This window comes from Taudactylus pleione, unplaced genomic scaffold (assembly GCF_031769625.1).
Source record: "Taudactylus pleione unplaced genomic scaffold, aTauple2 ptg000464l, whole genome shotgun sequence".
Classification (NCBI taxonomy): domain Eukaryota; kingdom Metazoa; phylum Chordata; class Amphibia; order Anura; family Myobatrachidae; genus Taudactylus; species Taudactylus pleione.
Window position 1 is genome coordinate 875,497 of NW_028284866.1, and position 22,212 is coordinate 897,708.

A 22,212-nucleotide genomic window follows, 5' to 3' on the forward strand; every position below is an offset into this window, starting at 1 on the left:
TCTGCCCCCCCCTCCACCCCCCTGTATTTGGTATTATTGAGCAAATGGCACCACTCAGCCCCGGCACCATGCACCCCCCCTCCTCCACCTCCTCGTGACTCCCCCGTGTCTGTAGGTCTCCAGCCCTTCCCGCAGCAGACCAGCACTTCACTGCGCCAGCGGGAGCTTCCGCTTTCGCGCCTCCCGATTGCCGCGGGTATTCTCCTCATTCTGCCCGCTTCACTAGGAGGTGGGCGGAATGCGGGAGAGTTGCCTACCCTTCCGGGGGTGCGGGGGGTTACCCGAAAAATCGGGGGCCTCCCGCAGAAACCGGGAGGGTGGGCATGTATGTGCAGCATGCATCCTATACATGGTAGTATCCTATACATTGTGTAGTTCCGTTATTCTACCTTCCCCGTTGGTTCCTCATAGCAGTTTCCACATTTTGAGTTTTAGTTCGCAGTCTTGCTATGTTGACTTTCTGGTTACGTTTATTCTGGGTCAATTTTTTGGTTGTTGTCTTGCACTCGTAGGACGGGCAATGCATGGGGTTTCAGTGGTGTTCAGTTGAATTAGCAATGATTGTTTGACTTCGGGCGGTGCGGTTTCCGACACCTAGATCGAGAAATCCAATTTTTCTTACTTTTGTATGTTCAGGCCGGCACTGACCATGTCGGTGTAGCACATCGTCTGGACTGATTTCTCTTCATGGGTGCAGGAAGGAGTGACGTCTGTTTGGACCTCCTCTTTTGGCACAGTCAACTTTTTCCGTGTTTTGGGGGTTCCAGTTGCGCTTGATATGAATGTAGGTTTTGTGTCCAGTTTGTCTGTTGGTGATGGAGATAGCAGGTTATGGTTGTTTGATAGGTTTTTGTAGCGTAGTGGGAAATGGACCGCATATTACACTAGACATTTAGGGTTTTGAGTCTCAGTAGAAACACTATATAAAAAAACAAACAAAAAAAAAAAAAAAAAACAAATTTAAATGACTGGGTTTGTAAGTTGTTTGCTTAAAGGCGGCTTGTTTATAGGTTTACGCAGTTTGAGCGGGCACTTCATTGTTGGGTCAGGTTTCTGGTTCAATTTATCGGTGAACTAATTTTGTACTTCAGTGGCAATGAGTTTTTGCTGCAGTTTTTTACCAGTTCGGCTGGCTGGCCAGGTATTTTGAGCTTTCAGTTAGAGGAAAATTTTTCTGGGTAGTTTATTACGATGCAGGTCTTATGAGTAATGTTACTGTTGGAGCCGTTCCCAATTTTCATGGCCATATAGGCTGGTCAGTGCGACTGAGGATTAATTCTTTTCTAATCTACAGAATTGGGTGTAGCTCATGCCATCTACATCTGAAACTCGTTCTTTTTGCGTTCCCTTTGTCATTTATTTTTGTGCGTTTAGGTACAGAATATTATATTTCGTCATGTAAATTGCGCTTCGGTCTCTAGTTCCAATTATACCATGGACGTAACCGTCTGCCTGGCAATTTTTGGCGAGATTATGGGCTAAGCCATCTACGGAGGGTGAGTTTTTTACAATATTTGCTTTACTTCATAGTTTGAAACCATTCGTAGCAGGGTGGGTCCAAAGCCTCTGCGGTGTCGGCGCCAACGGGTATCTCATCTATAGTAATCTTAAAGGTATACATGTACATACCCAGTCATTTATTGCATGTTGGGTTAATTGGGTTCCCCGTTCGCAGCGTCTCCCGGAGGCCTTTTTTATGTGCAGTTTTTATGCGTTGCTTGTGGTTACGGGTCAGGTGGCTTCTCACGGGTGTTAGGCCTCGTTTTTACATTTTACTTTTCAGCTGCAATTTTGGAGTGTTTAGTTTCATCAGAGATTTTGTTTCAAGATATTGTTTTCCGGAGATCAGTGGTGCTTTGCAATTTTTCATGGGGCAGTGGAGACCATACAGGTGGGGGTGGATAGTTTCCTTTTCTCAACATCCAGAGGTTAATTTGCCCGGTACGCCTTGTGGTGCATTATAGATGTGGTGCCCTGCTAAGTTGAGCACAAAGATGGTTTACATTCCAATCTTATCCTGCATACTACAGTTCAATTGGAATACGAGGTTGGTTTACAGGCCCAATCTTATCCTGTGTACCACATTTTAGTTCTCTGATGTTTTGGGCAAAGTTTTGATTGGGGCAGTTTGTTTGCTTCAGTTTCTAGTACTCATTTTCTTCAAATTGGCGCAGCGATTGCGGGGACATTCCCTGCAGAGTTTAGGGTGTGCAAACGGCTGCCTAGGAGACATGTGCAGTTGCGACTAGAGCTAGTTGCGCACCTGGCGCCAACCTGAAACATTGTTTACCAACCAATCGTTGAACGGCTAGCATTCAACAATTGGGGGGTGGTGAAGGGATTTTTTAATTTTTCCTCCCGGGAGCCTTGATCCGGCCCAATTTGGTTCACGGGTAGGTTTTTTAGTTTTTCCCCTTCACTCAGGTTACTTGTTTTCCCCTCTTATGCATCCCTGCTAGGTAGCTGCTATGTGTTTTCTTAAAGTTGTGTCGGGATGGTTTGGGTTTGGTGCGATACTCAGGGTACGGAACTTTGTTGCTCACTGGGTTTGCAGCAGTTGATAGTTTGGGTTGTGAATGATGTGCGCGGTTTAGGTGTAGAGTTTCGTGCTTGATTTTCTTGTGTCCTCGGTGACTAAATAGGATATGTCTGACTAGGAGGTATTGCCTGTCAGGAGCAACGATGTGCGTCAGTGGAAAGGTATGGAGTGATCGTTCGTGGTGAGGGTTTTTGTTGGGTTTAAGGCCAAATTGGAGGATGTGTGATCTGTATGGTGCATAGTTTGACTGGAGAGTGATGTATAAGCATGATGCGTTAGACAGGACAAGGAAGAAAGTGAATGTGTCAGAAGACTGTTATGCGGTGTCACTGGGTGGCTTGGTTGTGAGTCATAGCTTTTAGTTGGAGATTTAACTCGGTATTTTTCAATCCTGATTGAGGGCATCTTGATGACTTGGATTCAGTTTCCTTATTTAGGAATTCTTGTTTTGGGCTAGGTCGTGTTGGGTGGCGGGCCAGTTTCCTTTGGAGTCTGGCTTTGGCGGGAGTACGCTGCAGCTCAGTGGCTTTATGTGGCGTAAGATACGTTGTGGGGGCACTTGCCCTCGATGAACCTGGCGAATTTGTCCTGCTCCGCACGGGGGGACCCGGGCGCTTTTTGGTACGGAAGCGCCTCGGATTGGCCCAGGAGGGAAGTGGGACCCTCGCAGCGTTAGTGCGTCTAGAGGGGGGACGTGTCAGTCGTTCCCCGAGTATTTGAGCAAAGAAAAAGCTAGAACTGAGTCTGCAGCGTCTCTTTGCCACCCTGGTTAGGTTAATTCATTATAAATAAAAGCTGTGACCTTTTTTAGCCAAGCTCTTGTTGTCTGTGTCGTTATTTATTAGTTTAAGTTAAGTAAGCTATACAAGGTTGTTAAGGGTTAGAAGCAATAAACCAATGTATTTCTTAAGTTGTGAATTTATGGCACTTAGGTCATTAAATAGACATAATATTCTTATCACTGCAACAATGTTATTTTTGGCTTACAGAAATATTATCTATTATATATATATATATATATATATATATATATATATATATTTATTTTTTACACACAAACTGTATATATCTGTTTATAGGTGGCCTGGGTTCTCGACCAGGGGTCCCCGCACTCAGGGGGGGGAGGGGTCCCGACAGGGCCACAATCGATCCGCAGGCATCCAAAGAGGTGACTGGTTTCCAACGCGTGATGTCACCATTATTGTGTCTCGGGCTCAGCAGAGTCACAGATGAGATTTATTGAAGTCACAATGCCGCCGTCACCGCACACTGAAGGAAGGAGTGGTGCGGACTACGAAACCAAATGACAGGCTGAGCTGCTGTGTGGACTCTGGAGCCAGCAGTGTGGTATGAAAAGTCGACATTGAGAATGTCGACATGTTCTGAATGTTGACATGGACTTTAGGTCGACAACCAATATGTCGACATTCTAAAAATGTGGACAAGTTCAGAATGGCGACATACAGAAAATGTTAGCCTAACCCTAAACCAGAAAAAAAAATAGGTTGACATTTTGAATATGTTGACATTTTTGAAAAGTCCAGGTCAACATTCTGACTGTCAACAATCTGGTGTTTGACCGGATCACAATATTTGACTGATGGGAAGGCTCATGGATCAATGATCTATCACCATGAGGCAGCATAACATCCACCTGCCCGTTTCTACACAAGGTACAGTCACTCTGCGTAGCCTGAGGATCTGAGATCTCTAGGAGATCAAAATTCCTGAACACAAACACCAGAGCCTCTCTTGCTGGACTATGATTAACAACATTAAAAAGTATATTGGCGATTTATAATTAGGGATTATGGTTTTCAGAACTTTAAAAACCCTACTGAGAGCTCTCCTGACTTTTTCAAAACACCAAAAAGCACTTAAACTCCTCAGTATTATCCTCAGTATAACTGCCCGTGCAAGCAGCAGATTCGCACAGACACTTCACTATGCTACAGTCAGGTGCATAATACAGTACATTCTTCTTAACACTGGCCACATCTGCACAGCCTGGCTCGCTCCCAAAGGGGTGGGGCCAAGCCATGATCAGGGGTGTGGTCGCATCACTGAGGGTATAGGCAAAGCTGTGCTTATAGGGCAAGCAGATTAATGGACCTCATTCAGAGGCGGTCGCTCGGGAGCGATCGGTCGCACCCAAAGTGATCGAAAATATGCGAAACGAGCGCTCAATCGCAACGCACATTGTAAGTGCGGAAACACCCACAACAATGAAAGCACACCTCCTATCTCTACGGCCTAATTCAGAGTCGGTCGCAGGCGACAACCTACGTCAGCATGATTAACACCTGTTACAGTGTTAATTGCCTACAGACATCGATTGAGGCAGAAACCATCGCCTGCACTCGCAATGCTAAAGGTAGACCCTGGGCTACCTTTAGCACTACGAGCAGTAGCATCGTTATTGCAACGAGATGACGTGTGTGATGACTCGCACAGTAATATAGGCACGCCCTTAAAACGCCCTTTTTAAGGTCAACCACGCCTGCGTGCGCACCACCACACCCCAGTTCACAGGCACCTTCCCCTGTAACCACCCACAAACGGCACGAAATGTCAATCACAGCTACGACCTCGTAGTGACTAACAAGCAAGAGGATTGCGGTCGGAAAGACAGGCTTGCGCACGCGCACTGCCATGTACACGCATGCGCAGTTGAAAAAAAACATCACTCGCTACGTCCAATCGCTCCGTGCGACCGCCTCTGAATGAGGTCCAATGTCCCTTAGCAGATAGGTCACTCGTACCAGAGGGCAGAGGAGAGATGGGCGACAGAACAGAGACGATCTGAAGATATAGTACAATTTAACAGAAGGTGAAAAATTCAATGGCACTACATTTCACCATCTCCCCAGGCACCATATATTGGATATTGGTACAAGACACCACTGGGCCTGACTAAGAGATGGACGCTAATGCGATCGCAGCTGTGATTTCACACGGAACGCAGCTGCGAAATTATGTTAATAGTTCCAAGTTTACCCGAGCATTAGGACACCATCCACTGCCTTCTCACCTGCGTACGACGTTGTTTACCTGCGTAAATATTGGTAACATAGACCCACATCGAGCAGCCATCTTGCCCTTGCGACAGGTCTGACCAACCGCAAACACTGCAGCTCTCCTGCCATGCACAGAGTTCTCATGCTGCGTATATAATCGCAATGGCTAATTTATACACGCCCATGTAACGGCCATTTAAACGGTCAGACACACCTGCGTGTTTCTGACACCCCCCCACCCATTATCTCCCCCAAGCGCTGACAACCTGTCACTCACTTTGCGAATGGGTTCTCTGTGCGTGGGGAATTGCAAGACAATCGCAGTGCATGCGGCTTATACGCATGCGCAATGGCAAACAACCGCTCGATCTGCGTAAAAATCGTCATTGCGTCCGTCCCTGAATCAGGCCCACAGTCTGCTCTCTTCCCGTCTCAAAAATATATACAAAATAAAAACAAGTCGAACACAAAATGATACAGAATATTTAATGTTTGATGGCCCATTTAGTGATCAGAGAATGCAATTTTTTTTTTTGCACGTAGAAACCAGCTCCCCCCCCCTGCAAAGAAAAATTAATAAATTAAATATTGGAGATCACAAAGAATAAACATGGAAAACCAGAAGCCATAGTTATGCTAGTGAAGGACATATTAAAAGGTCCTCTGAGTATAGATCAGAGCCGCTTATATTTTTATCATATAATCTATAGCAAAAGATGCTTTCATAGACAAATGATGCTATATGGAACAGAATAACCATTATGACCTCTTTCTCTGCCAGGCACACACTAATAATAATACTTTTTATAAATGCCCTTGGCAGTCTTCCTCCTTGAACCATAAATTTCCAATTTGCTGAGTACTTGGGATATTTTTCTCAAGTACTTCAATTGCTAATATTTGTGGCAGAGAATGTAATAATTAGTGGAAGGGATTGGAAGCTGACTAATTAGTGAGGACTAAATGACTTCGTCCTGTCACAGTGCTTGGTATAAATCGCCAGTCGGATTCAGTATGATTTACCGTAAGGCAATAGCAGTATTCATAATATTAATAAATTTAGCCATTTGTTAGACACTTATTGACTCGTCACTAATGCTGGCCATACACTGGACGATTTTTAACAGGATTTTGGCATTTTCTACAGGTTGGTCAGACCAATCGTTTGCAAATAGTTGTATTTTGAGTCTTCTGCGACCCCGATGCGTGTCCCCGCCGTCGTCTAGTTGGATCGCAGATCAGATGGTTTTGCAGAGAGATCTCAACTGATCTGATACACTTCTATGCATCTTATCCTATGATCTTAATGATCAATCTTACACCATTTTAACACATCTTATGAAGAATTTGAAGGGAAATCGTACAACTGATCTTACCAACTTTGAATCTCACAGTGTATGGGGGCCTTAACTGTCTCAGGATCTGTATTCTGCGGATTGATAGCAAGATCCCAATTAGCACCATAATTAATTCCATCTGCTTTGTTTTCAGATGGTTGCTCAGTGGCGTTAAGAATATGTCGGTAATACATTGGTGATTAAGTAGCATTTACATGTGTGGCCAGTGGGGGTATAATGAAGAACACACCATTATAACCCTTGCATTTAATTCAGTTGACTTCGGGTGCAAACAATAGAGGGTATGGAGTCAGGGGCACCACCAGGTTCCATCGCCATAAGCTTATGTTAGTGTTACATTTCGGTAAAAGCATGATTTTAATTCAAGCGTGGAACTGGCCTTCCATGTACTATAGAGAGAATCTGAATCACTATCAGGTACAAATGGTTTTTAGTTCCTTCATAATTTTTCTTATTACATTTGCACATACAGTATCTGGGTCGGGTAAAAATCATTTCACATTTCAGATACTATTTTCTAACAACCAGAAATGCCTGCTAATTCTGAGACAGAGGAAAAGGTAAATCAGTTTATGCGTCAAGGTACTAGCACCTGTATATAATGTCTGTACTCACATATCCCAAACTATACTGCTAGGGCGTCAGTCCAAACAGACCCAACTGGGATCCAAATCAGGGCACCGTCCTGAACAGCGTTTATTGCAGTGGAGGGCAAGGTTTGCCCGCTGCACAGGCAGGTCTGATAAGTTAGTCTGAAAACTTCATTATATTTGAAGTTCCAAAAGAGTTGCTGTGTTGAAGGAAGATTATGATATGGACGAGTGGATCCTTCTTTGTGGAGGGTCTATTTTACCATATAGTCTGCCTCAAGAGGTATAGTACAGAGTGCTCAAGGGAGGCATCCCACAATTTAGGTAACAGGGGCGGCTAATAGGTTAATTGGCTACCCTCAAAATTGACCATAGTGTGTATGTTTGTGAGCATGTGGTAGAAAATATAGATTGTAAGCTCCACTGGGGCAGGGACAGATGTGAATGGTAAGATATTCTCTGTAAAGCGCTGCGGAATATGTGTGCGCTATATAAATAACTGGTAATAATAATAATGTTTTCAGAACCACCATATAATCTTTTTTAAGTGGCATTACCTTAATATATGACATGGGTATGTGATTTCCAGACGCATTCATTTAAAATGCTTAACAATAAGAATGAACACGTACAAACATATTACAGGATCAAACAAGAAGCTGATGAAGCAGTTTATCAAGTCATACCAGCTTAATACAGAGGCTAATTCCTTGTTCCATTAGGAACGTTTATCTTTTCTTTGTCACATGTGAAACCAAACGGTTTTATGAAAACTTGCACATAAATGAGGAATGTTGCCAACAGGCTTCAAGTTTAAACAGGTATTCAACCCGAAACTGCAAGGGCTGATCTGCTAACAGCCGAGTTTGACAGATTACAATCAAGAAAATGTATTTTCTTTGTGAAAACACAAAGTTATACTGATATATATATATATACACACACATAGATACATACATATACACACACACATATACCACAAAGCAATCCACTTTGCACATCCTTTAAAAAAGGTACTCCAAACAGATAGAACACCAGAACTCCATTGAAGGTACAAAAAGCTATTTTACTGTGCCATCAAACAAAAATAGCCATAGACTTGTATAAAAAGTTAATGATACTCATCAGTTTTTCAATCTGCTGGTTATTCAGAAAGCCATATAATAGACATAGTCCCGGTCTAAACAGCTGTTTCGGTGCGTCACCTTTGTCAAGAGACTGATATATATATATATATATATATATATATATATATAAAAACTATAAATAGCAGCGGGATGGCGGCACTCAAAGCAAATAAGTAGATTCTGCAGGCAGGTTGTTCACCCAGGTAATCTATTTGCATTGAGTGCCGCCATCCCGCTGCTATTTATGGTTTGCTGCCTGACGGTTGTCTGGCTGTAACGGAGGGCACCTGCGATCATCTGCCATTATTACTGTTTGGGAAGGAGTGCTGCCTTCACCTACTTTGTTAGTATATATATATATATATATATATATATATAAACTATCTTTTATTAATACCTGTTACCTATTGTTTTTACAAAGTACTACTAAACGTAAAGGAGAATCTATGAGGAAGCTCCCAAAAGGCATTATAAGCACACACTACCTATTGCGGTTTTGCCTGCACTGCTGATCTTTTTGCGGGCTCTTCAAAATCTGCCTTTTGCCTGTTGTGTCTTGAAACATGCTCCAGTGTCTGTGTATAATGCCACCTTGATGGCTGGACACCAGCCCACATCAATTATTAGGGTCCAGTCCAAGGGGGGCATATGCCCTCAAGCCCAGACCACCCTTGAGTCAGCTCCTAGTGTACCGACATCTTGTACAGATGAGCATTCCTAATTTACCTGGGCAAATGATTGTCAAGCTCAGCTTGGTGGGCATGCACTGTATGCCAGTGACGTGCGGTGAGGTAAATGGCTGGGGAGACACTGGCTAGTATCAGAGCCAGAGTTACACATACATACAGTACAGCCATGGCCAAAAGTTTTGAGAATGACACAAGTGTTGGTTTTCACAAAGTTTGCTGCTTCAGTGTTTTTAAACCTTTTTGTCAGATGTTACTATGGTATACTGAAGTAACATTATGAGCATTTCAAGTGTCAAAGGCTTTTATTGACAATTACATTAAGTGTATGCAAAGAGTCAATATGTGCAGTGTTGACCTTTCTTTTTCAAGACCTCTGCAATTCGCTCTGGCATACGGTCAATCAACTTCTGGGCCACATACTGACTGATGGCCACCCATTCTTGCCTAATCAATGCTTGGAGTTTGTCAGAATTTGTGGGTTTTTGTTTGTCCACTCGCCTCTGAGGATTGACCACAAGTTCTCAATGGGATTAAGGTCTGGAGAGTTTCCTGGCCATGGACCCAAAATTTCAATGTTTTGTTCCCCGAGCCACTTCGTTATCACTTTTGCCCTATGGCAAGGTGCTCCATCATGCTGGAAAAGGCATTGTTCATCACCAAACTGTTCTTGGATGGTTGGGAGAAGTTGCTGTTGGAGTTGCCCAGTAGTAGTCCCCCCTCTGCAGTGACCCCATTAGTGGTCCCCCCTATACAGTGCCCCATATATAGTGCCCCCATTAGTGGTCCCCCCTATACAGTGCCTCCAGTAGTAGTCCCCCCAGGACAAAGACACACACTAAACAAAACACCACCACTTACCTGCACCTGCCGCTGTCCGCTCCTCTGTCCTCCCGAGCCGGCCCACGCTGCTCCATGGGAAAGACGTCATGACATCTCTCCCATAACCCACTGCGGGAGATGGAGCTCATGAGTGAGCTCCAGCCTGGCTCCGGCAGTGGGCACAGCAGTCAATGAGAGTTTGTGTAACTTTTCATTGGCTGCCAAAACAATCACACTGCTGTCGGGTAGTATGAGTGTACTACCAGGCGCCGGCGTTTGTTACTGACCAGTGTCCTGGACCACGGACCCTGGCGCTCTCCAATGGCACTCAGGGCACGAGCCTCGAGTGTCGAACTCAGGGCGGTTTCTGAGTACCCAGAAACCCCCCTTGATGGGCCAAGTTTTTTTCCCTCAGAGACAGCTGTGTATCTCCGTCTCTACACTGGGGTGTATGGCCAACAATTGGAGCCCGGCCCCCTCGTGGCTGAAATGCCATGATTTGCGCGTGTATGTGAAGTGGGTGGGGCCAAATAGAACACAAATATTAAAAACTGCATCATCTTAGCCACAAGCCATCACCACAAACCAACAAATCACGGCGTTATGGCAACGAGGAGGCGGAGCCTAATGCTGCAAACTGGCCACCCTATCGGTAACCTGCTGGCTGCATCAGTAAGTGTGAGCTATTGTGTGTGTGTGTGTGTGTATATAGATGTGTGTGTATATAGGTATAGGTATGTACTGTATATCTTGTTGTGAAACCCCCCACTTAAAAGTCCGCGTTTGCCCCTATAGTTCGCAGCTGATTTCAGTAGCATCATTATGCAAAAGAGAACTAGGAGGTAGTTTAACCAGTCATTCTAGTATTTTAAAAATAAGATATTGTGGCTTCCACTGTACAGTATACCTGTGGAATATCTAGAAAAGACAGATACTGTTGTTGCTTCTATTTGTAAAATAGTAAATTTACCTCCTTTGTAGTACAGCCGGCAAACCTTGCCGTTATAAGGACGGGGTAACTGATTAGTGACCAATGTGGCCGTATCGTGCAAATTTTAGCATACGCATCTCAGTCGCTTCTCACCGACAGCTGAAAGGAATTCACTGGGTGGCAACGGGGCATTGGCATGTAGAAGCATCCTGTGTGACCTAATCTGAGTTGAGCCATTTTCAGTCGCATTTTGTGCACCTAGTATGGGGTAGGTGTGTTGTTACCAGTCATAATGGCAGCTATTGCGGCCGGGAAGCCGTTGGCAGTGAAGTTGCATAGATACAGCTGTTTGTAGGCCGTTTGCAATCGCTGGAAGAGTCCTGAATTGTGACTGCATTACATGCGACGCAGAATCCAGCCCTCCATATCCATCTCATATTTTAGTGCTACAGATGTTTTAAAAGCACTGGAAATAGTTAACAGCAAGTACGTAGGCAGAATACTACAGAGACACTTCTAAGTGGGAGCCATCACAATATTGTAACTCACCTAGACAGCTTTATATATAAGATAATTGCATGTTTGATATTAGTGAAGGGAAGGCATATTTTAAAACTGCCGTTAAACAGTTTTCTATCAGTAACGAGAAGCAGGATCGTATATATAATGATGAGACGAAGAATTTATTGTGCTAAACTTAAATTTTAATAAGGATCACATGGGATGTCGATTATATGTATGTCCAAGGGGATGGGGTCTTTTGTGCCTTTTCCTTAATAGATTATTAGGGGGGGGTAAAAAAGTGTTCTAAACAAATAAAATATACAGAACCTTAAATACCAACAATAACTGTAGAGAGCAGGAGTCCAATTGATGGCCTCAGTCCAGGACTTGTTTCCTATGTTCTTTACAACCACTGACAAGTATGATAATGGGCCACGGAGTAACCATCTGCTGAAGCGGTGTGACGGTAACAATAGGTACCGGGCATAGGTCCAGTAATGATGACAAATTGTCCCGTAGACGCTTCTCTGTAAATGTAGCCTTCAGACCATTTGAGGAGTTGTAGAGATGCACCATACCCTAAACACAGCGCCTCGTGCCTCTACTCATGCTCTACGTCAGGCCCAGGCTACCTGTGACTTTTAACCAGCTGTGGTTCAAAGCTCAGCTCACACTCTGAACGCCACAGGCATGTACAGAGAACTAGGTAGGTAGCATGACTAAAAAAAAATTAAAATTCTGGATGATTAGCGGACGACTTGCAGGAAATCATTATTTTGGGACGCGGAATATATAAAAAAAAGTTTCAGTGCGGGTGGGAGGATCTCACAGCCAACATTAGAGTCGATAAAGAGTATTATATTGTTTCGGTAGGAGCTAAAGCCAGGTTCATTATTTGCTTTGTTTACTCAGAAAAGAAACCTAAGATAAACTGTTTACATAGATTCAAGGTCAACAGGAGGATCTCGGGAATTTTCCATCCCACAACCTGTATGGGTTACGTTACATGAGATCATCTCTGCACAACAAGATACTGAATCCATGGCCAAGGTACTTGTGTTGCCAAAACGATGCAGATAGGCTTAGACACAATACAGGCACACAACAGGGAACTCATCTAGTTCAAAAAGGAGCCGGCTTGTGGAACATAACTTAATACACTAAATCTTTATTAACGAGGATTAGGGGCTCTATTTATTACAATCCGCATTGGTAATGCAGATTGTAGTGTGATATTACCAACTGAATTCGCATTGCGAATTTAGGCAATATCACAGGGATTTACTACAAATCCCTTGCAGGGACAGAGCTTGCGAGAAACCTCTGTCCTTCCGAATCCCCTCCGCACACTAGTCACGGTATTTTCGCAAAAAAATACAGTGACAAGTGCCCCGTGCATGAGCCGATGGCCGCCACTGATACCCCCCCGGTGCTAGGCCCCGCCCCCCACGATCGCAGACCCCCCCTCCCCCGCGACCCCCCCTCTCCCTTAATTACACTTACCTGCATGATCCGGGCTCCGGTGATGTCCTCCATGTCCTTTGGTCAGCTGACATCCCATACTGCACTGGGACCCTGTCAGGTGATGACCGGCCGCAGTGCAGCATGGAAGACCCGCTGACCAGAGAGAGGACATCACCGGAGCCCCGAACTCCAGTCCCTGGAGTCAGGTAAGTTTGTTTTTCTTTAACTTTTTTTTACTGTTAATCAGCGTGTGGTCTGTTTAGACCACCCAGCTGATCACTGGGGCCGGGCTCTGCTCTCCCAGTCAGAGCGGAGCTAGGAGTCCGGTAACCAGGGGAGACCTTGGATAACGCCACCTCCAGGTATTTTTTCACATTTTATATTTAGTAACTTTGGTCAGATCACATTTCCCATTATAATTATGAGAAATGCGATCTGCTTACTAAAAATAAGTGATACTTAAGGGTTGGAGTAGAATTTTACGAATTGTTCTCCAATTGCCCTGTAGTAACTGTAGGTGATACTAAAATAATGTTAAAAGGGTGTGAAAACACCCTTTTTCACTTTATTTTAGTAAAAATAATGTTAATACATAGAGCCCTAGGTCTTGTATCTAATTTTTTTCATATTCTGTTTAAAATTGCACACTGTTAAAATGCTATAAGATTCACCTGTTCTCGACACCAAATGTGAGCGTCAGGCCCCTACACACTAGATGACATCTTGAGTGATTTGGCTGATTCCAACGGATCGGAACGACAAATCGTTCATATCATCCAGTGTGTATGCACAATGCCGTTGCGTGCTCCCGCGGGTCGTCCGTCGCATCCTCAGATCTTTTGTACATGCAGAAAGATCTGAGGGTGTCGCTAGCAATGCCATGATGCCGAATGCAGCATGGTCCCCGCTCCCCCTCCCCACCAACACTGTTGGCATCAGCAAGTATGTATGCACCTGCCGATGCCGGCACTCCCGTCAAGTCGTTAGATCGGCTGGGTACACATCGTCTAATGTGTACCCAGCTTAGTGTGAAGGACATGCTGGGATTGCTAAATACTGCTGGTCTCTCACTAGAACATCATCATTTCCATTGAGAGTGACCAGGGAGCAGGGCTGACTAGGAACAGATATACATATGAAGAGACACATCCAGCACTTATGTCTACAAAGATCGTTGCTACCAATCACCTGCCATGGAGGTCGATAGACGTTATATCAAGTGCCCCTTTAAACAGTACTTTTATAGCAAGACATTATTATTCTTTTTTTTTTTTTTTCCACACGTCACGATAGAGCAAGTTTTTGCAATGTACCAATTCAGATAAAACTAGTTCTCGTTAACAGCTTATTAAAAGAAAAAGTGAATTTCAGATGGGTATAAATTGACACTGAAGCCACGTATCCACTACGAGATGTTACTGAGCGACTGCACGATTACGACATCGTAATCATGCAATCGTGCAGTAATCATGCACAAATTGAGCGCTATTGTGTCGGAAACGACCAGTGATGCGCGCTCCCACTGGTCGTTTCCGACATCATTTACCTGCTGAACATGCTGATCAATCTGCCAATAACGACAGATTGCCCATGTTCTGAGATGATTGATGTGCCTACGCTGAACGATTAATCGTTCAGTGTAGGCACTGCAGGGGAACAGCAACGACGGTATGATTACAATGTTGTAATCGTACTGTCGTGCCGCCGTCGCCTAGTGGATGTGCGGCTTGACAAGTTGCTTAAACACAAGCACCCCAACAATTTCCCTACTGCAAGAAGCATAAATTTGCAATCCAGCACCAAATAGCTTAGAATGTGATGGAAGACTAGGCAGCTGTCTGATCAATGCAGTAGATTACCAGACACTGGGCTAACACATTTATTGTGCATGGGGAATGCTTTTCAGCCCAGTGCTGGTTGTTTCTCGGGAGGGGGGACCCTCTTTTTGAGGCTCAGTTTCGGGCTGGTGAATGTTATGGCAGGGGTGCCCCATACCGTGTCTCCCTTAGCTATAGCGTTAAGCCCCTGGCTGGTTAAGCCTGCTACTGATTATCGGAAAATAGGGGGAACCCCAACTGTTTTTTTCCACCTATTTTCCATCACTAAACTCTGCTCAGAGGTCCAGGGATGGTTATTGATTTGGGGGGACCCAACACATTTTTAAAAATGTTTAAAATATTTCTACAGTGCTCACCTATTGTTTAACTTATTCCACAGTGGTTTTAATAGAAACCACTATGTAACAGAACACCCTAAAGCGAGTTGTCATTTAGAAACCGCCGGGGATTGAGCAAGGTTTCAGTTTAGACATGAAAACTGACCTTTAGTAAACGCTGTCAATTTGACAATAAAACCGCTGTCAATTGACAGCAGTTTCCGACAGGTTCTAAATGACACTAATTCTGCCGCTTAATAAATTTAGCCTAGTGTGTGTGACTTGTCTCTTTATATATTTTTTCTTTACAGGAAGACTAGAGGTGCCAGCGAGTTCTTAATGTTTGGGCATGCTGGCACTATTTGTTCCACAAGTGGCCAGGGCAGGCTTGCTGGGACTTGTAGGCCTCCTATAAAGAACAATCTTACTTACTTTTATTACCATTACCCCGCACTTTTAGCCCAGGGCTGCCTGTCCCTCGAGAGGAGAAACTCCAGTTTTTGGGGGAAATACCAAGGGATTCCAGCCCTCGGCTGACCAGTTTGGGGCTGGTTAACGTTATAGCAGGGGGATCCCACGCTGTGTGTTTCCCTGATATAGCGGTACCCCCATGGCTGGGTCAGCCCGGTGCCGGTTATAGGGAAATAGGAGAAACTCCACACAGATGTCCCCCCCATTCTAATTTTTTAATTAGGAAGGTAGTCATGTGACATATCAATGAGATGCAGAATTTCATAAGAAAAACAATGGTGTTCTTTGTTTTAACATATCTTAATTCAAACTTTGACCCAGGGAGCCTGTTCTGGGCCTTCCACTGGATAGATTTGGACATCATCAAATAATTTGGATGTAAACTTCATAGAGAGGTAACATTGGATCCTAAAAGACATGCTAGGGGGTTAGGGTCCCAGTCGGACCTCCCTTTGGTGTACGCTGAGAAGAACTTTGACCCGGAGAGCCTATTCTGGGCCTTCCACTGGATGGATTTGGATGAAAACTTCACAGATGGGTGGCAATTGGTCTAGGATGCCTCGTGGAGTGGTTGGGGTCCCGGTCGGACCTCACGCCGGAGTGCACTGGGCAGAACTATGACCCAGGGAGCCTATCCTGGGGGTTCCACTGGATGGATTTGGACAACATCATAAAGTAAAACTTAATAACTATAAGATTTAAATACGGGCAATGCCGGGTACTTCAGCTAGTGTAAATAAATATATAATATATATATAATATATATACACACACACATATACATACACACACACACATATACATACACACCGTTTATACATGCTGTACTCATCACATTTTAAACAAAATCGTCTTACATATTTCTGCTGTGAGTCATCAACTCTACAGACAGTGATGATGGATGACATACGTGTAACTTGGCATGCTTTTGTGCTTTCAATCTTATCACGTATGAAAATATGTACCTATACCTACTTCCCTCCTCCAGTATTGATAAAACATAATGAAGTCATTTATGTGCCAACAATTTGCAGTGTACCTGGAGCAATCAACCATGTGTTGACCTGAAGGACTCACTAAAATGACTAGTTAAAGTGCAAGCTCCTGTAGGAATCTAGCGCGATTTGCCCTTACACTAATTTACTGATATTACAGCACTTTAAATACTTTTTATAAAATGTAGAAAAATCTGTCATAATTCGTACCAGTAATAATGCACATAGACACACTGCATGAGCTTCTAAAGGGGCATTGTGCTTAATTAAATCTCCCCCATAAGATTGTGAACCCTGCTTTTTCCATACTGGTTGAACTTCTCGTCTAGATGATGTTTCTGCAGGGATAAAATATGAAGCCAACATCTAATAGGCTGCTATAGGTTATAGAACATATTTCATTTACACCAATAATTATAAACGCGCCTGTGTGTGTCATTCAGTCATTTAGGAAGGAACACTTAAGCTAACCTAAATGGCCAATCTATCCTAATATACCCGATTAGAAATAAGACACACTAGTTAAGGATAGTAAAAGCACTGCAATACACTAGAAGCCCCGAGACCGGACACTGCCATATTAAACTTTTGTGTTGTAATATCACGGTGTTTTATTGAATAATGAAGTGACAAGATCACCATGAATAATTAAAATTAAATTAGTTGCAGCAGTTAACGCATTGTAAGTCACAATAATAAAAGCAAACATCTAATATACCCAACTTTTAATAAAAAAAAAAAATAGGTTATTTGTAAAAAAAATTTTATAATAATAATCTATACATTGTATAAAATAAAGTCCCTGGTAGGCGTCTGTCGGTTTGTTCGGGGTAATCTCGAGAACCACTGGACGAATTTTGACGCAGTTTTTAGTATTCTACACAGCATTTGTGAAGGAAGGTTTAGGTGTAGGAAACATTAATGTATGACCAAACAGAGCCAAGCAGTGACGCTTTTAGTGAAGCAAGTCAATGAAAAAACAGACGTCCAAGTGTTTTTTTGTCTTGCGTTGTCTAAACCAGTGGTTCTCAAACTCGGTCCTCAGGACACCACACAGGTCGCTTAGCAGGTGCACAGGTAAATTCATTACTCACTGACACATTTTAAAAGATCCACAGGTGGAGCTAATTATTTCACTTGTGATTCTGTGAGGAGACCTGGAAAACGTGCACTGTTTGGGGTCCTGAGGACAGAGGGCCTGATTCAGAGCCGGACACTATTTGCGCTCACTCGTTCAGAAAAAGGGGCCGGCTATTTAAATTGAGTGCTCGCTCTTTGCGTTCTGTTGACGCCTCTATTTTGTAAAGACGCCCCCTGGCGTTTGAACTGCTCGCAGTGCTTGTGGTAGGATTTTCCTACCGCAATCATGCGAACAGTTCAAGCTAAGAGACAACCAAGTGACGTGGCCGATGACGCTGCTTTGTTAATTATGCACACCCTTAAAACGCCCGTTTTGACCATTTGGCACGCCTGCGTTCGGATCACCACTCCCCGTTTTCAAGCACCTTCCCCTGTTACCACCCACAAACGCCTCATCCTGTCACTCAAATTAGCAGGCACTCGCTACTTTGCGAGCGCACGATTTCCGACCGCACTGACTGGTTGACGCATGCGCATTACGACCCATACGCATGCGCAGATGTGCGAACATCGCTCGGAGCGAAAGAGCGGCCACTTACGAGCGGCTCTGAATTAGGCCCAGAGTTTGAGAACTTGTGGCCTAAACCGTTCTAGATATACTGTATCACAATGATGGGCTTTATTTTATACCATGTAGAGATTAATACGTATTATCCTTAGCCTTGTTAACTTATACAAAATTTCAGTTTTTCCTTTTCTTTTTTACTGTTCCTATTTCATTTAAGTGAAAAATGATTCTTTAATTTCAAACGAGTCCAATTCCCGGTAAGAGTCTTCTTTGGCATGACAATCAATAAAGCTCAGGAACAGACTCCTAACGTGGCTGGAACTGACCTAAGTGAAGATTGTTTTTCTCATGGACAACTTTATATGGCCTGTTTGCATCAAAACTAAAACGGCACCCGGAGTCAGTGTAAAGCATAGCGGGCTTTACACTGACTCCGGGTGCTGTTTTAAATATTCACCTGCAACCTGCCGGGATGCAGCGGCTTACAGAAGCCGCTGCTTCGTAAATTCTGCCCTAAATCTTTTCATGTTGACGACAGGAGGAAAAACGACTAAAGTCGCCCACATGGAGATCTTATAAGACCTCGGATAAAAAAGTCTATTGCCGTAAATTCAAAATTGCTCCCGTCCGAAGCAGGTCGCTATATTGACAGAATTTTCAGATTTTGGCCTCTATTCACCACCACAATGGTTTTGAAATGAAACAAACAAGATGTGCTTTAACTGCAGACTTTCAGATTTAATTTGAGGGTAAGTACATCCAAATCGGGTGAACGGTGTAGGAATTACAACAGTTTCAATATGTGCCTCCCACTTTTTAATGGGCCAAAAGTAATGGGACTATCAACTCAAAAGATATTTCATGGACAGGTGTGGGCTATTCCCTCGTTATTTCATTATCAATTAAGCAGGTAAAAGGTCCGGAGTTGATTCTAGGTGTGACATTTGCATTTGGAATCAGTTGCTGTCAACTCTCAATATGAGATCCAAAGAGCTGTCACTATCAGTGAAGCAAGCCATCATTAGGCTGAAAAATCAAAACAAACCCATCAGAGAGATAGCAAAAACATTAGGTGTGGCCAAATCAACTGTTTGGAACATTCTTAAAAAGAAAGAACGCACCGGAGAGCTCAGCAACACCAAAAGACCCGGAAGACCACGGAAAACAACTGTGGTGGATGACAAAAGAATTATTTCCCTGGTGAAGAAAAACCCCTTCACAACAGTTGGCCAAATCAAGAACACTCTCGAGGAGGTAGATGTATATGTGTCAAAGTCAACAATCAAGAGAAGACTTCACAAGAGTGAATATAGAGGGTTCACCACAAGATGCAAACCATTGGTGAGCCACAAAACCAGGAAGACCAGATTAGAGTTTGCCAAACAACATCTAAAAAAGCCATTATAGTTCTGGAACAACATCCTATGGACAGATGAGACAAAGATCAACTTGTACCAGAGTGATGGGAAGAGAAGAGTATGGAGAAGGAAAGGAACTGCTCATGATCCAAAACATACCACCTCATCATTGAAGCATTGTGGTGGTAGTGTCATGGTGTGGGCATGTATGGCTGCCAATGGAACTGGTTCCCTTGTATTTATTGATGATGTGACTGCTGACAAAAGCAGCAGAATGAATTCTGAAGTGTTTCGGGCAATATTATATGCTCATATTCAGTCAAATGCTTCAGAACTCATTGGACGGCGCTTCACAGTGCAGATGGACAATGACCCGAAGCATACTGCAAAAGCAACCAAAGAGTTTTTTAAGGCTAAAAAGCGGAATGTTATGCAATGGCCAAGTCAATTCCCTGACCTGAATCCGATTGAGCATGCATTTCACTTGATGAAGACAAAACTGAAGGGAAAATGCCCCAAGAACAAGCAGGAACTGAAGACATTTGCAGTAGAGGCCTGGCATAACATCATCAGGGATGAAACCCAGCGTCTGTGATGTCTATGCGTTCCAGACTTCAGGCTGTAATTGCCTGCAAAGGATTTGCAACAAAGTATTAAAAAGTGAAAGTTAGATTTAGGATTGTTTAGTTTGTCCCATTACTTTTGGCCCCTTAAAAAGTGGGAGGCACATATAGAAACCGTTGTAATTCCTACACCGTTCACCTGATTTGGATGTAATTACCCTCAAATTAAATCTGAAAGTCTGCAGTTAAATCACATCTTGTTTGTTTCATTTCAAAGCCATTGTGGTGGTGAACAGAGGCCAAAATCTGAAAATTCTGTCAATGTCCCAATATTTATGGACCTTACTGTACTATATATATATATATATATATATATATATATATATACACACACACACATATATACACATACATACTTTTAAATACATTTTTGGTTTTAAAGTTGAAATTAATAGTTAGAAGTTAACATCCAGAAAACAGGAGAGGTGCAGTAATTATCAGCAACTGAATTCACAAAGCCAGCAAAGCCGGGGGGAGTTCCTAGTAGTAGTAGTAGTAGTAGTAGTAGTAGTAGTAGTAATAATAATAATAAATTCAGTTGGTTTCAGCAATAAGACTACTCCTTATAGCTGTAACCTGATTTTAGATTTGTCAGTTGCAATAATTACTTGTCTCCCTGGAGACAGGGACCTTGGTCTTTTAACACATCATTAACAACATTGTACAGGAAATAATTTGCAGCTTGCATGGGAGCAGCATCACAGCTCCTCTCTACCTAAGAAACCTGTATAAAGTCGCTCATCACCATTCACAGTAACAATTCAATCTCTGCAAACACTGAAAGCTGTTCAAGCAAGTAAAATCTCTCCGATGCTCATTAACCAGTCAATAGTGTCTGATAGATGCGACTGACCGTGGTCTATCTATAATCAGCACATTGGCTGGCTGGCTGTGTAGCATACACAATGCCAGGATTTCACTGCTAACTGATTCTCTAAACATCCCTCAAGGGAATATAAAAAAAATGTGCCATTACCGTTATAGGTTACGGTTATCCTGGGTGTCGCGTCCAAATCCACAGTTGACCTCTTTGACGAATATCCAATAGTAATTGCGCAAAATACCACAAAGTAACAAATCACAGGTTTCATCATCTTCTCTTACAGAGTCTGTTTTCACCGTCCACAGCTACGGAGATTGGAAAATGAGACACTTGGTGACAGCAATTTCATCCTGAAAGATAAAATTGATTACATGAGAATTCTGCACATCAAATATTTTTTTCATTGCAGAACATAAAAGGAAAAATCGACAATACAAATCTAAAGTATAAAAGATTGCCATAAACAAACAGATATACAATAGTGAATATAAAACTCTAAAATAAAAGATGTGTACACAGAATATATGGCTACATCTATGGTATTTGAGCTGCATGACTAAGCTAATGACAACCCCTCCTCCTAACGGAATTGGTATGTAATGCCGTCGGATGTATTGTCGGCAGACTAAATACCGACGCTGGAAGCCTGAACCGTCAGGATCCCGACTGGGGCTGGTAAGTACCCTAAACCTCCCCTCCCCTCCCCCTCCCTTAGTTGTGCCTAACCCTAACCTCCCCCCCCGGTGGTGTCTGAGATAAAGTACCAACCAACCAGCTCCTGTCATTTTTCAAACACAGCCTGTGACATGGCAGTTAGGAGCTGATTGGCTGGTACTTTCCCCATGTACTAAGCCTTGGAGAGAGATAAAGTGGACGGAGATAAAGTACCAACCAATCAGTTCCTGCCATTTTTCAAACAGCTTGTAAAGTGACAGTTAGGATCTGATTGGTTGGTACTTTATCTCTCTCCAAGGGTTAATACAAAGACCCCTTTATCTTTGTTCACTTTATCTCCATCCAATGCTTAGTAAATAGACCCCTATATACATCCACTGTGAACAGAACTGCGAAAACCTTGGGGCACCTTGTAAATAAAAGGTA

At 43.3% G+C, this 22,212-nt stretch overlaps 1 protein-coding gene across 3 annotated transcripts in view; it reads right to left on the minus strand.

Annotated features, from left to right (window-relative positions):
- SEMA4G (semaphorin 4G) overlaps nucleotides 1-22,212 on the minus strand; it is a 269,472-nt gene that overhangs the window by 189,399 nt on the left and 57,861 nt on the right. For all 3 annotated transcript variants that reach the window (XM_088448694.1, XM_088448696.1, XM_088448695.1), the window contains exon 2: nucleotides 21,265-21,461. In XM_088448694.1, the coding sequence (XP_088304820.1) occupies nucleotides 21,265-21,382 (118 nt within the window). In that variant the 5' untranslated portion in view covers nucleotides 21,383-21,461. The remainder of the gene's footprint in view (nucleotides 1-21,264; nucleotides 21,462-22,212) is intronic.